At 38.2% G+C, this 14,885-nt stretch overlaps 1 protein-coding gene across 2 annotated transcripts in view; it reads right to left on the bottom strand.

Annotated features, from left to right (window-relative positions):
- LOC122565391 (receptor expression-enhancing protein 6-like) overlaps positions 1-11,529 on the bottom strand; it is an 18,937-nt gene extending 7,408 nt beyond the window's left edge. Inside the window, exons 1-4 of one of the 2 annotated variants that reach the window (XR_006316152.1) lie at positions 8,306-11,529; positions 6,883-7,186; positions 1,538-1,591; positions 958-980 (exon numbers count right to left, since the gene is read on the bottom strand). Coding sequence is in view for 1 of the 2 variants with exons in the window: in XM_043721332.1 (XP_043577267.1) it covers positions 1,538-1,591; positions 7,030-7,186; positions 8,306-8,599 (505 nt within the window). In the remaining variant the exon portion in view is untranslated. Of the gene's footprint in view, positions 1-957; positions 981-1,537; positions 1,592-6,882; positions 7,187-8,305 lie in introns of those variants that run through there. The other variant, XM_043721332.1, reaches the window with a different exon arrangement.
- Positions 11,530-14,885: the final 3,356 nt, after the last annotated feature.

The raw sequence follows: 14,885 nt of genomic DNA, 5'->3' as shown, positions 1-14,885 counted from the left end.
CCCAAAGGACTAGCCACACTACCATACATCAAGAACATTTCTGATCTGACAGCCAGACTACTACGACCACTAGGACTCATAACAGCACACAAACCAACAGCCACTCTCAGACAACAGCTCACCAGGACAAAAGGACCCGATACCCAGCATGAGCAAAACCAATGTAGTGTACAAAATCCCATGCGAGGACGGCACAAAACACTACATAGGACAAACAGGAAGACAGCTAATGATCCGCATCCATGAACACCAACTAGCCACGAAACGACATGACCAGCTATCCTTAGTAGCCACACACACACACACACAGATGACAAGCAACAGGAGTTTGACTGGGACAACACTACTATTATAGGACAAGCCAAACAGAGAACAGCCAGGGAATTCCTAGGGGCATGGCACTCATCCACTCATTCAATCAACAAGCACATCGACCTGGACCCAATATACCAGCCACTGCAGCAAACAGCTGGAACTGACAACCGGATGCGGCAGATTCAAACCACTACAAATGCCGGAGGAAAGATCACAGAAGCGCTTCACAGGAGGCTTCCAAGCACTGAGGATGTCACCTAGACAGGGGATGAAACGTCTGCAACACAAATTCCCAGCTCGGCGAACAGAACCACAACAACGAGCACCCGAGCTACAAATCTTTGCACAAACTTTGAAGATCTTTATCAATTGAGTCAATGGCTGAAGAGAGGCAGATGGAGTTTGACTTGGATAAATGTGAGGTTTTGCATTTTGGTAAAACAAATAAGAGCCGGACTTATACATTTGAGGGCTGTAGAACAGAGACCTAGGGGTTCAGGTACATAATTCTTTGAAATTTGCATGACAGTAGACAGGGTGATTAAGAAGGTGTTTAGCACACTTACTTTCATTACTCAGTCCTTTGAATACAGAAGTTGAGATGTCATGTTTTACAGGATGTTGATGAAGCCTCTTCTGGAGTACTGTGTGCAGTTCTGGTCGCCCTGTCATAGGAAGGATATTATTAAATTGGAGAGGGTTCTAAAAGATTTACCTGGATGTTACTGGGACAGGAAGGTTTGAATTCAAGGGAGATGCTGGATAGACTGGGACTTTTTCACTGGAGCGTAGGAGGTTTAGGGTTGACATTGAGATGTATAAATCATGAAGGATATAGATAAGGTGAACAAGAAGAGTAATTTTCCTAGGGAGAGGGAGATCAAAACTAGGGGACATATTTGTAAGGTGAGAGGAGAAAAATTTATAAAGGGCATGAGGGGCAACCATTTTACACAGTGGTTCATGTGGAATGAAGTGCCAGAGGAAGTGATGGATGCAGGTACAGTGACAACATTTAAAAGACATTTGAATAAGTACATGAATAGGAAAGGCTTGGAGGGATAAGGGCCAAATACAGGCAAGTGGGATGGGTTGAGTTTGCGAACATAGTTGGTGTGGACTATTTGGTCTGCGGGGTCTGTTTCCATGCTGTATGATACTATCACTCTATAATTGAACTTTTTGTGTTCTAATTAATGCCCTTCATTTAACCTGAACTTACTTTTATGCCTTGAGGTTGTGGCTATGACTGGTTCTGGTTCCGGTGTTGGGAAAACTGTAAGAAAGAATAGAATTAGCTAGGGTGCACCAATAGGAAACCTGCATCATCCACCCTGTCTTGGATCTGCAATTGAGACTTGCTGCTGTCCTCATCAACCCTTAACTTTCCTTTATTCACTCACGGGAATGAGAATGTTGCTGGCAAAGCTGGCATTTATTGTTCATAACTAAGTGGCTTGCTAGGCCATTTCGGGAGACCGTTTAAAGTCAAGCATGTTGCTGATGTCAAATATAGAACAGACCAGCAGGTTACAAAATGGAATTAATGAACTAGATATATTTTTACAACAATCAGGTAGTTAAATCATCATCATTATGATAGTTTTGTCAATTCACATTCTCCAGTTGCTGGTGGTATTTCAACCCATGTCTACATATCATTAAATCAGCCTTTTGAACTCTAGCCATGTTACTGTTCTTGATAGCCACCTAGGGGAAGCATTCATTCTTCTTCTTTGAACCTCGCCCTTCCTTTCCTGAAGCTACTGATATCTGCATAGGTTTGGTTCGACAGGTGTCACTGAGTTTTTTACGATTAACCAATTTCCCAATCTTCAAGTGTGATTTGTCAGGAATCTATCATCAAACTTGTGAAACATTAGCACTTAATCTGTGTCTTTCAAGATATCTCACGGGTGGTGACAGGAATAGGAGCCACAGTTCGGGTTCTGGACCAGATCCATTTGGGCTGAAGTGAATTTTATTGCCCAGCTAACTTTGCAGATGAGCCCTTAATCTTTAAACACCTGTTTTTCTCCCCCTCTCTCTCAGCAAATGGTCAGGGGTCTTGGAAAGAAGTATTTGGGAAGTGTGTGTGTGGTTGGGGAGTGGGTATAAATTGGAGGAGGTCAACTTATTAGTTACCCAGGAGATAGACAAGTCTTTTAATTGTCTAACTTTTTTTGGGTAACCAGTAACTTAATGGAAATGGAACTTCCTGAATTCTGTCATTAAGAGGTTATCTCAGAGGGAATTGCCCATTGGAATCTTCAATTTCCTAGACAATTCCTGTGTTTTGATACAGATGTCCTGAAATTTGTTAGCAACACTAACCTATTACATTGAAATGGTATCTCAGCCTTACACTTAGTTTGTGCATATAAATCACATGCACTTTGTGCTTACTGACTTAGTGATACACCTCTCTCTCTCTCAAACACACACATACACACACAGACTGAATACAATAGATGAAGATCATTGCACTGAGTTTAGTGACCTTAATCTTTTATCTGGAAACTCACTTGTCATGACATCATCTTACTGCCCTGAATAGTACCAGTCCAGCATCCAGCGTCCAGCCTCCAGCCTGTGCCATTATACAATAGTGCATTTTGGATGATATGTTTAACTGAGGTGGTAGTTGCTGTAGTGAATGTAATGATCCCATAGCATAATTCAAGGAAAAACATTTATTCTGGTCTCCACTCTAAAATTATTTACCCACCATTCCTACCCAAACAGATTAACTCGTGATTTATCTCTTTTACTGCTTGTGTGATCTCGCTATGCACAAATAGGCTTGTGAATTTATGTGATAGTCATAAAGTAATTAATTACAGAATATTTGTGGACCTGGTAATGTTATGAAGGTGTAGAAGTGTATTGTACCTTTAAGAGAGTGAAGGACTTGACAAGCATACCAAGTGCTGGAGAATTTACAATGTAACATTTGGTTCAGAACAGATAGCACTGGCTGAGTTGCTATGAGACAAAAACAAATTTGAATTTGGCCAATCAGTTTAAATTATCCTCCGAAAATACTAAATCTCAATCAAGTTTGAATTTAGTATAGTGACAATCTTAAAAGCCAATGACACAATCTGATGCTCAGGGGGTTTAAGACCAGGGAGGATTGGACAATTGAGAGAACTTGGAGGAGAAAGTGAGGTCTGCAGATTTAATAAGCCAACTGACTTTCTGTACCATTATGATTCCAGGGGGGACATTTAATGAAGACAACAGGGGTCCTACTCACCAGCTGGAGAACTGACCCAAGAGGAGAAAGTGAGGTCTGCAGATGCTGGAGATCAAAGTTGAAACTTTATTGCTGGAACAGCACAGCAGGTCAGGCAGCATCCAGGGAACAGGAGATTCGACGTTTCGGGCACAGGCCCTTCTTCAGGAAATGAAGAAGGGCCTGTGCCTGAAACGTCGAATCTCCTATTCCCTGGATGCTGCCTGACTTGCTGTGCTGTTCCAGCAATAAAGTTTCAACAATTGAGAGAACTGCCAAGCCAGCATGCAGAAACTATCAGAAAACACAACTCACTTAAAGGTACCTTCATCAATCATTAAGCGGTGAGGCAGAATCCCCAAGAAGAAGAAAAGAAGACAGGAATACAGAAAAGAACTGAAAGCTGCCTGGTTTTGAGATAAGAAGTTTTGTTTTGTAAATTTTAATCAGGAGTTTTATCGGACTAGTATTATAGAAGGGGAAGGTAAAAGATAGGTTAGAGAAAGGAGTTGTAAATAGTTGTCAGTTAATTATTCTCTGTTATACTTTAAGAAATAAAGTTATTAAATTTTACTTTAAATAGTTCTTGATCTCTCGAATTTTCACAGGTTACTGCATGGGATAAATCTTTTCTGTGTTGTTGGTTCAAATTAAAAGCAGGAGGGTTTACCCCATGTCATAACAGTTATGTGCTTAAAAATCTCAAGGCCTTTGTTTCAGCAAGTTGTAGAGCACCCCAAATGGTCTGAACATTTAATCCTTACCTATTTATAAGAATGATAAACTACGCTTTGTATTACAGTTGTATAGGTGTTGGCCCTGAAGGCTGTTGTAGTTCTTTCATGTTCCAATTGGCATTTCAGTGTTACTTTGGTTGAAAACTACAAGGACCTGTAGAGATTTGACATAACTGGCTATTTGTAGCAGCTAATGTTGTTCCTCTACGTGTTCAACTATTTTTTTCTCTAGCAGAAACCAGGTGGATCATTGGAAAGGTTGTACTTTCTGTAATTGTGCCTTCTCTTCTATTTATGTGTCGGATAATTTCAAGTCACTTGATAAGCCAAACCAAGCTGTAGATATTCATTTATCCAAACTAACTTGCAGTTAAATGATTCTTGACATATTGGTCTTGCACCACTCTCACACCCAGTATTGACTCACACTTTGGAAAGCTGATGCTGAAAAGTAATGGAAAAGGAAAAGATGAAGAGAATGAAGAGAAAGATAAAATAGAAACATAAAATAAAATGTGCGCGCTAAAGTGGAAACAGAAAAAGGAAAAAAGAAAGCAAAAGAAGCAAAGGAATAAAACATTCAATGAGAGTAGGAGTTTGAGGGGTGACCTTATAGAGGTAAATAGCAAGTATCTTTTTCCTAGGGTTGGAGATTTCAAGACTGGGGGCATATTTTTAAGGTGAGAGGAGAAAGATTTATAAAAGACATTAGGGGCAATTGTTTTACACAGAGAGTGGTTCGTGTGTGGAATGAACTTCCAGAGGAAGCAGTGGATGTGGATACAGTCACAACGTTTAAAAGACATTTGGATATGTTCATAAATAAGAAATGTTTGGAGGGATATGGGCCAAGCACAGGCAGGTGGGACTAGTTTAATTTGGCAACATGGTTGGCATGGACTGGTTGACCGAAAGATCTGTTCCCGTGTTGTATGACTCTATGAGTTTGAAAGGCTCCTTCTTGTGTCAAATTAAAGGTCACAGCTTGCCATTGACAGAAATTAAAGGCTTAGACAAGGTAGTAGTGAGCAGCTCCTCACTGCAGTTTCAATCACTTCTTTTTTGGAGAGAATGTAATTTGTAAAGTCTTTAACAATAACCTACATCCAAAACATAAAAAAGCTTAGTTAAAGTATTCCTGGTTGAGCTAATGCAATCAGGCTGCATGACATGGTGTGGTGAAACGGTTAAAAATTATGTCCCAATACATGTGTGAATCTAACCGGAACACAAACAATAACCTACATCCAAAACATAAAAAAGCTTAGTTAAAGTATTCCTGGTTGAGCTAATGCAATTAGACTGCATGACATGTTAAGTCATACAGTCACATGACTTTGCTGTTGCAATCCACTTTGATTATGATTGTTACTATACCCACTAGGGTACTCAAAAGTTAACAATTCAATCATAAATCAATAAAATGGTCATTGCTAAATATATGATTCAATTTTTAGTTTTAATTTAAATAATTATTTCATTTTAGATTTCTAATTGCTAGTTACACAGATTTTAAATATTATTAATGAAATAAACATGTTTGAAGAGGTTTAGCCATCTTTGTACAATTGGAGACTTGAGTAATGAATGTTGCTCTGAGCAATAATGTTTAACATATTCACAAGTTACTTCTCAGAGTCCTCTGCCGCATGCATCTTTTGCAGTTTAGATGAGTTATGGTCTAAATTTATATGATATGCTGGTGGTGGTGGTTTGTGCCTCTATTCAATTGTTTGAAGGAGCTACTCCTCAACGTTTTTAGTTATTATCCTTGGGCTCCTGATCTTCACTATCCTGGTGGATGGGGGATGGTGGCTGTAGTCTAGTAATTTGGAAGATCTCCTGGTGGCTATTCTCCTGGACTTGACAGTACAGGCTAGATGTTGCCCAGAGGAGTCCGTGTGGCTGCCTACCTCATTTCTGTGTCCTTGTGCATGGCCACTTGTCTTGAGAGAGTGTGTGCGCAGTGTCCAAGTACACATAGGGATTTCTGTAATCTATTGACACTTCAGGGAATGGGTGTCAAATGGACACAAGCAATAGCTTTATGGAAATTACTGGATCTGCATATCAAGCTGAGGTTAAATTAGCAGTGACACCTTGTAAGATGCCTTTCCTGTATAATTATAGTAATTTAAGTTTTGGCAATGAAATAAGTGATATACCAACAATATTGAGGCAATTATATAGCATACCTTCTTTCGGCCCCTCTAAAACCTGCAATTGTTTCTAAATTGTGAGCAAGGTCCTGATTTTCTTATTCAGTTGTTTCATGAGGACAGAGTTCAAATACTGCCTTTACCAGTTCATAAACACATTGGATTATAGTTAGTACAGTTGGTTCTGCTATAACACACATTTCTCCAATGCCAATTAGCTTTAACATGATTGACGAACTTAGACAGTTATTTGTAGAACTCAAAGTGTCCTTACCTGTATTGGCTATAATGCAATTCCGACCCCATTAGTTTATGTAGCACAGCTATTACATGACTGTCTTACAACGCGAAATTGCACGAGAACGGAACTATCGCAATATATCAGAACCAACTGTATGTACTTTCTTATATGGACTTAGCGGATGATTGGAACCTTTTGCTTTTCCTCCTTCTGCATTTCAAAGTTTCCAAATCTTTCAGGGGGTCACTGGTTCAGGGTTACATGCAAACTTAAACCTTTCTCACTGTTCTGTTCCATCTTTTGTTCATCTTCTGATATTTACTTCAGTATTGGCTTTACCTTCCATCTTCACATTATCAATAACCTCTGTAATTTTCTCATCAAGTTCATCCATCATGGGTTTATGCTTGTAAAAGAAGGGACGGATGAAATTCATGTAAATTATACGAGAACCATTCCAATCGATTGGTGCCATGCACCACATCAGAAAGATACTCTGAAGAATAAAAAAAAATTGTTACTTATGGAGCAAGCTTTTGGGGATACTTTAATACAATTGCTTAAACAGTGGCTTCTTGTTCTTGGGTTGCAGTCTAATTCAGCCAGATTGAATCTGAGTTTTCCCAGCAGTGACTTGTTGTATTTTGCTTTCCCTGTATAATTATAATAAATTATGTTTTGGCAACGTAATAAGTGGTATACCAACAATATTGAGGCAACAATACAGCATAGCTTCCTTCTGCCCCACTGTTACTTGCAAGTTTGGTTGGAGAGTCTAAAATGGTTTCCCTGACCCCTACACACATTGAAGCCATATGATATGGTCAGAACATCAGTTCATGATCAACATCTGAAGAAAGAGGGCTTATCCATGGTTCCTGGACATTGTTGGCTTTGATTTTGCTGCCTCAGTGATAGGAAGCTCCCAACGTTTCTTACGTTTGATGGCTTCTTGAGGCAGTGGTTTTAAACACTGCATGTACCAGTTCCAGGGCACATGAGAAATAAAGTTCATGTTGCCTGCATACCTATTTCAGAAGTACACTTTTTTGGCTTTTGTTCAAGTTATAACAGCAAAATAGGAGAAATAAAAGCACATCTATTCAGCTCATATTTTCTAATATACATTCAATATTAAAGAGAAATTGGACATCAAGGTTTGCATAAGGATTTGCAGCTTGAGTGCCTGTTGTGGATACGTTCGCTGAGCTGGGCAGTTGATTTGCAGACCTTTCAGCCCTTGTCTAGATGACATCTTCATTGCTTTAGAATGCTGCTGCTGTACTGTCTCTTCTGGAATTTATTTGGCTTCATTCCTGCCGCTTCTGGTTGTTCATTGCAACAGTCAAATAGCCGGAACTGGAAGCAGCAGAAACGGAACCAAAGAAAATCCAGAAGCCCAAGTACAGCAATGCTTCACAGGAGGCTCTACAGCAATGAAGATGTCACCTAGACAGGGGATGAAATGTCTGCAAATCAACTTCCCAGCTCAGTGAACATACCCACAACTACCGAAATTATATAAATGTACTACATTTTATGGGTATGGGCTGATCTTAATAAGCTAGATTTAACTGATGATCATAGGAGGGCAGAGATAAAATCAGTTTCGTACCTTCACTTTATGATAGTCTGGTAACAGATACAGAAGGAGGCCAGCTGCACATTCAAATATTGAAAATACTCCATATATCACCCAGTACATAAGCCACTTCAATTTATCCTCTTTATTGTCACTTTCGATAGCTAGAATTCTAGAAAGCCAAAGATTAAGGACAGTCACATCACTCCTACTTGATTGCATCAGGACATTATTAGTCTGAACACTAATCAATTTATCTTCTATCTGAAAAATCTCTCCCTTTCTTCTTTGGCCATATCCTGAGGATGTTGCTTCCAACTTGGCCATGGTTCAGCAGGTGCCATCAACCCATTAGCACCAAACATGGAAATGCACAATTTTTAAATGAGCTTGATGAATTGTACAAATTGTTTGGCCATGATGGTTTCTTCTAGATATCAGTCAGAAGTGCAAAGTCTGGTTGCATTCCATGCCATGCAACCCCCCTACCCCATGTGTTAGGGGTATAAGGCTAATTGTATTGCCTCGATTAAAATACACCAACTTAAGACATGGTTCGTTCAAAGTTTTCATGATATCATGGGAAATGGAGTAGATAGAAGAAAACCTATTTCTACCACTTGAGGAGTCTTAGTCTAGGGCAATGCAATTAAGAAACAATCCTATATGCAAAGTTTGCAGAAACTTGGATCATTGTTTATCAAGTGTCATTTGAAAAACAATCACCAGTTTAAATTTGACATGGATAGATTTTTGTGACTGAAAGTCACAAAGTTGGATAGTTTGCAGGTCAGCCATGATCTCAATATATGGCAGAACAAGCTTAATGCACCAAGTAAACAGCCCACTCCTACCTCAGTGCGGACCAGAAATTAAATCTAGGAACTTCCAGACTGCTATGGCTCAGTAACACAGTAGATACCACACACTGAAATGCATGTCTAAGATACCAATATATTAAGGATTATAATAGAACAGTTTTTCAATTGTATTGCTTATGAGTAGAAAAATATTTTGGAATTTTTAATCACTCTCAAAGTCTTGGTTGTTCACTGAATTCACTTAGCACTATTCCTACACCTTCTTCCCACAATCCTGAACAGTATTCCTTTTGGGAGAACAGTAATTCCCTTTCAGAAGTGCAAATTGAAACAGCCTTCCCCATGGTTTCAGGCAATATATTCTGACATTAACTACTCAACAGTTGAAAAAGATTTTTCAATGCTATCTGACCAAGATTCTTCAATAATTTGATCTATCTTCTCTGCCTTTCAAAGCGCAAGGAACAAAATTTATAACCCAAGATAAAATTAATACAATTTTTTAACAGCTTCACCATGGGCCACAGTTTTGCATGAATTCCTTTTTAAATTTATTGGTGACTGTCATAAGTTGGTGTATTTTAAATCAAGACAATATAATTAGCTTTCATACCCTTACCTCATGGTTCCTGGTTTTGCTCTAACCAAAAGTGGAAACGTCCTGTTTATGTCTGATGGAGTGTCAAGTTTTCTCTTCACATTGCCTCCCCTCAATGAAAGCTGACTTAACATTGGAGTCTGCTCAGTTCTCACAGGACCAAGTGGAAGTCTTTTTAGGCCCCTGCACCTGTACTATTGTTCTGTAAGACCACAGGTCATCTTTATCTTGACTCCATATCATTTTTTTAGTCATGTCTTGCAAAACAACAGAATCTTTCTTCTGTGTGGGAGTGAATTTTACATGCTAAGCATCCTTTTCTTGAAGAATTATTGCCTACAACTTCCCTCTAGATTGGATTGGCTCTGATTTTATTATCATTCCCCTTAAAACTTAATCCAGCATTAGAAAACAAAAATCTAAAAACTAAATGCTTCATGAAATCACCTTTTTACCTTTATATTTCAAAGAGATATATAGGCTTAGAGGAGGAGTAGGTCATTTAACCCCTTGAGCCTGCACAGCAAGTTTGCTTTTGATTCGTTGTGTTGAATTCTCACAGTCCCAGCTACTCACAATAACCTCACCTAATAATCATCCATCCATCTCTCTCACTGATAAAAATAATGATTCCCATCTCTGCCACTGCCTTCCGAGGCAGAGTTCCAAAATTGCGTAACCCTCAAGAAACAAAATCAGCTGTCCTAAAGGGGATAACCCTTAATTTTATAAATGCCTCCTATCAAGACATTACAATCGTAGTAAATATAATCTGACCTCAATTTAACCCTTGGAGATTTGGTAACATTTTGACGAAAAGTGTTACATAGGAGACCTAAGGTGCAGTTCTTTGAACTTTTGAGAACACATCTCTAACCTAGGTTTTCCATATGCAACAACTCTCTCTCTCTTCATGTATCAGCCATTTAGATTTTAAAGAGGAACACACTATTGCCTTTATTTTTTAACTACTTTTGTACCCATTAGACTACAGGCTCTGTATACAGGGTCCCTAAATTGCTTTTTATTTTAAACAACACTTGATTTTTACTTTCTGGATCTAAAGTATGGCCTCATGTCTACCCAAGACTTCATGCACTGAGATCTTGGAGAAAAAGAGATGCAGGGTTATGTTGGATAATCCCACATGGTTCTCATGTACACTGGGCTAACTCATTTCTTAAATATTTCCAACAACCTATTTTTTCCCCAACTATCTAGAAATATTATCACACTCAATTCTGTGAGCTTCCCATTAAAGTCACAGTGACTTTTTTTTCTGTAAAAACTAAACCACCCCGAGTAAAAATACCCATATACCCAACTAAGTATTTTCAAGCAAAGCCCATTATGGACAGTGTAATTGGTTTCTGTTATCTTCTGTAGCACACCATGCAAATTGTTTGAGATTGTGTGTAATTATTGAATTAGGTCTTAAATTAACCATCTGTTCCAACTGCCGTACTATAGTTCTTCCTAAATCTATACTTCTTACTCTGCTGCCCTTGTATAGCAAGGGCAGCTTTCATATTGTTCTAGATTAAATTTATCTTATTAACCGGCCTTTATATTTGAGTAAATAGCAAATAGTGCATTGTACAAAAGTTGCACAAATTCCAAAGTCTACATTGCTTTATAACTGGATCGCTATTTGAATTAAAAAGCTGCTTCATGAATAGAAAAGTTTTCATATTTTATATAGAGAAAAGTGTCTGGGTTAAGGATAGAAGGGCAAATTAAACCTATTAAGTTGAAAACAATTTGGCTTCTTTGCGGAGTCGAAAAGGGTGCTGCTGGAAATGCACAGCAGGTCAGGCAGCATCTGAGGAACAGAAGAGTCGACGTTTCGGGCATAAGCCCTTCTTTAGGAACATTCCTGATGGAAGGGCTTATGCCTGAAACATCGGCTCACCTGCTTCTCCAATGCCGCCTGACCTGCTGTGCTTTTCCAGAACCACCTTTTTGATTCTGACTCTCTGGCATCTGTAGTCTTCACTTTCTCCTGGCATGTTTGCAGGTCCAGATTCACAGTTCATCTGAACATGTCGAGCACAATTGACAAATATAAATTAAATTATTCACTAACAGTGTTGGTCAAAGCTGCTTTGATATATTTAACTTCCATGAGTGTACCAATCTTACCAACAAACCTAAAATGTCCATTGATGTTTTCTGTTTTGCTTAGAAGTGGAAAAACAAAATTAAAATCTCATTTTTCACTTTACAGACAAGATGTCTGTAGTTAAGACTGATGTTCTATGCATGCTTATGGGGTATTTAACAATTACCTATTAACTTGCTCAATTCAACAGTGATAGCTGTATCATTAACTTTTAGGCAGCATTTATGATTAACTTAACTCATTAACAGAACAAAGGTCTAAAATATTAACCAAATACATCTTGCACTGAGTATTAGAATTCTTTCCTCAATAACCTTTGGATGTTTTACAGCTTTTTGTGATTCATGATGAATGTAGGTGGAAGAAGAATTGAAGGTACAAGTTAATTTGGAAAGAAACCATGGTCTGGGAACACAAGTGTTGATGGTGTGAAACAAACACAGAATGCTGGAGAAACAGGGCAGGGCAGTAACAACAGGGAGAAACAGAGCTAACGTCATGTCCAGTATGACTTTTTCCAGAACTGAATGTGGGGAGCGTGTGGCATTCAAGAGAGTCAGCTTTTGGAATTACAGACTGGTTAGTCTAAGGGAACTCCATTGTTTATGCTGACTGCAGGACTTTTTACAATTACTGTTTGGTTTTCTGTCACACATCAAACTTTGTAGAGTAAGAGTCAATAATAAGATGGATACAGTCTTCAACTCTGCTGATAGTCTGCCAAGATGCTTTTTAAGTCCATGTGTGTCTCAACTGGATTGCCCTAATCATGTCTCCTTATTTAGGAACTCGAGCAAGTTGGTTAAACACTATTTTCCCCCACAACAAATCCATTCCAATTTCTCTTAATCTAAAGTGGCTGTTAATGTTATTCCAGGCTATTGCTTGATCAAGCTTCCACACCACTGCAGCTTTGCTCTGACATTGATGTGCATACTTTTACACCCTTCTCTGATAAAGGGTGTAAATATTTGCCATTCTCCAATATTCTGGTATCATTCCTACATCTAAAGGCTAATTGGGGAGGAACTAGTCTTCCAATTTCTATTTCCACTTCCTTCAGTATGCTCACATGTATCCTGGTCCATTCAGGGTGGGGTTATCCTTTATAATTTAATCTAATATTAGTCTAGTTCACTCCCTTAACTTTTAGCCTATGCTGTATTTCCACTTTCACTGCAACTTCAGTTAGTATGTTAGGCCTGCCCTATTCTCCTGCTCCTTGGATGCTGCCTGACTTGTTGCCCTATTCTTCTGCAAAATTTCACTCTTTGGCTTTAATTCAGCTCTTTTTACTATCTTTGTGATTGGGGCAACCAGAGGATTTATATCAGAGCACAATGGAATGTGCGTATTGAGTGAATTGGTTTCAAAAGTTGCTTTATGACAGTGTTGTAATTGAACATCAATTAACAGTCATGATTAAGCTGCTGGATGATCACAACACAATCTCCAAAAAGCAGTGTGCTTGGGGAGAAGTTGGGAAACAAGACAGAATGATGACCCTAAAAAGAAAAGGCAAGCCTAATTTTAAAAAAAGGCAAGAATGCAAAACGAAAAGAATTGCAAGCATCTTGGAGAAGACTTTTCTGATATTGATTTAGAAACCATCACATACTTACGAGAAGTAGGCTGGATACAGAAAAATAATTGTATTGATAAAGGGAAACAAGGCAGTTCCATATAAGAACAGAACATACAGGGTGGCCAAAACTATCAGAGTGAAAATGAATCTGGTTGCAGTCATTGACATTGTTGGTCATTTAGTATCTGTTCTGTTTAGCTCCACAATGTTACACATCGTGAGCAGTAGCTGGTCATATGTTTCTAAGCTACAGTAGGAATCTGATGACATCACAGAAGGATTTGTGTTGTCAGAACTGAGATTTTGTTGTAGGTTTTATGTAGGGGCATGTTGCATGAAGTCTAGGGCATTGGCAACACAAGATTGGAGCTCAGCATCACAAATGAAACAATGGTCAAGTTAAATCAAAGTATGCAGTTAAAAGTGCTGAAGTATACAGGCTTTTCTATTTCATTTTCCATTTCTCCTCCAAAACTATTTTCAGACTAAAAGTTCAAATGATCAAAAACGTTATTTAATGAACAAATCCAAGATCAATCTTCATTCAAAAAAACTAAATAAAAATTAGTTCAATATTTTTATTGAGCTTAAGTAACAAGTAGTGCATCTAACACATTCATTGTTCTGCAACACATTGTGTAATCACAGTAAACAATTTATTAAAACCTACTGACCCTGCAATCAATAAAGCATCATCCTTTGGAGAGGAACAAATTATAAACTGTCCTCTAAAGTGAGGATGTCTGTCCGTTTAGCTGTTTGAAACCCACAATTGCTAATTTGAGGTTGAAAACTCCTCAGTGAATTGCACTTTTAAAAACCTGATGTTTAGTTTATTTCTTTTTTTTTTGCTAGCTGAGATCAACCTTTCTTTCTATTGACTCAAGATTAATACTCAAAAAGAAATGCTCGCTAAAATGTTAAATTGTGACATTTCCAACTTCTCCAATGTTTATCATAGTTGCTTCTCCACTCCTTCTGAAGTTAATCATATTTATTAAGACCTTAGAAATACCCAACTTGTAAACATGAAAATTACAGAAACTACATTTGCAACCTGATGGCATACTGCAGTGGGTTCCATCCCAAAGGTCTGAACTTTCACCTTCAAACAGAATACTCACCTGGCACACACTTCTCAAATCATTGGAACATGAAATTGCTGAGAACAAACTCAAAAAAATACAAAAGAAAACTTTAATAGGGATGTACAAAGTTTCCTAAAGAAAATTCAAATTAAAGACTCATATTGAATCCTTGTAGTTTAAGAAAAAAAAACTCTGGAAAGATTTACTCAATCTTAGTTTTCTCAACACAGTTCACATCAATCCATGGACAACTGGGACTGTTTGTTGCTTTTAATTCAACATTATCTCTAAACAATTATTCCATCCATACCAGAAAACAGCCATGATGTAATTGGTATTCAGGCTCATTCAAGTCCAACTAAGTCATTGTATTTAAAGAATTAAATAGTTTTTTTCCCC

This window comes from Chiloscyllium plagiosum, chromosome 31 (assembly GCF_004010195.1).
Source record: "Chiloscyllium plagiosum isolate BGI_BamShark_2017 chromosome 31, ASM401019v2, whole genome shotgun sequence".
NCBI lineage: Eukaryota > Metazoa > Chordata > Chondrichthyes > Orectolobiformes > Hemiscylliidae > Chiloscyllium > Chiloscyllium plagiosum.
Note: the sequence above shows the minus strand (reverse complement) of the source record. Positions and strands in the feature narration are given on the sequence as shown.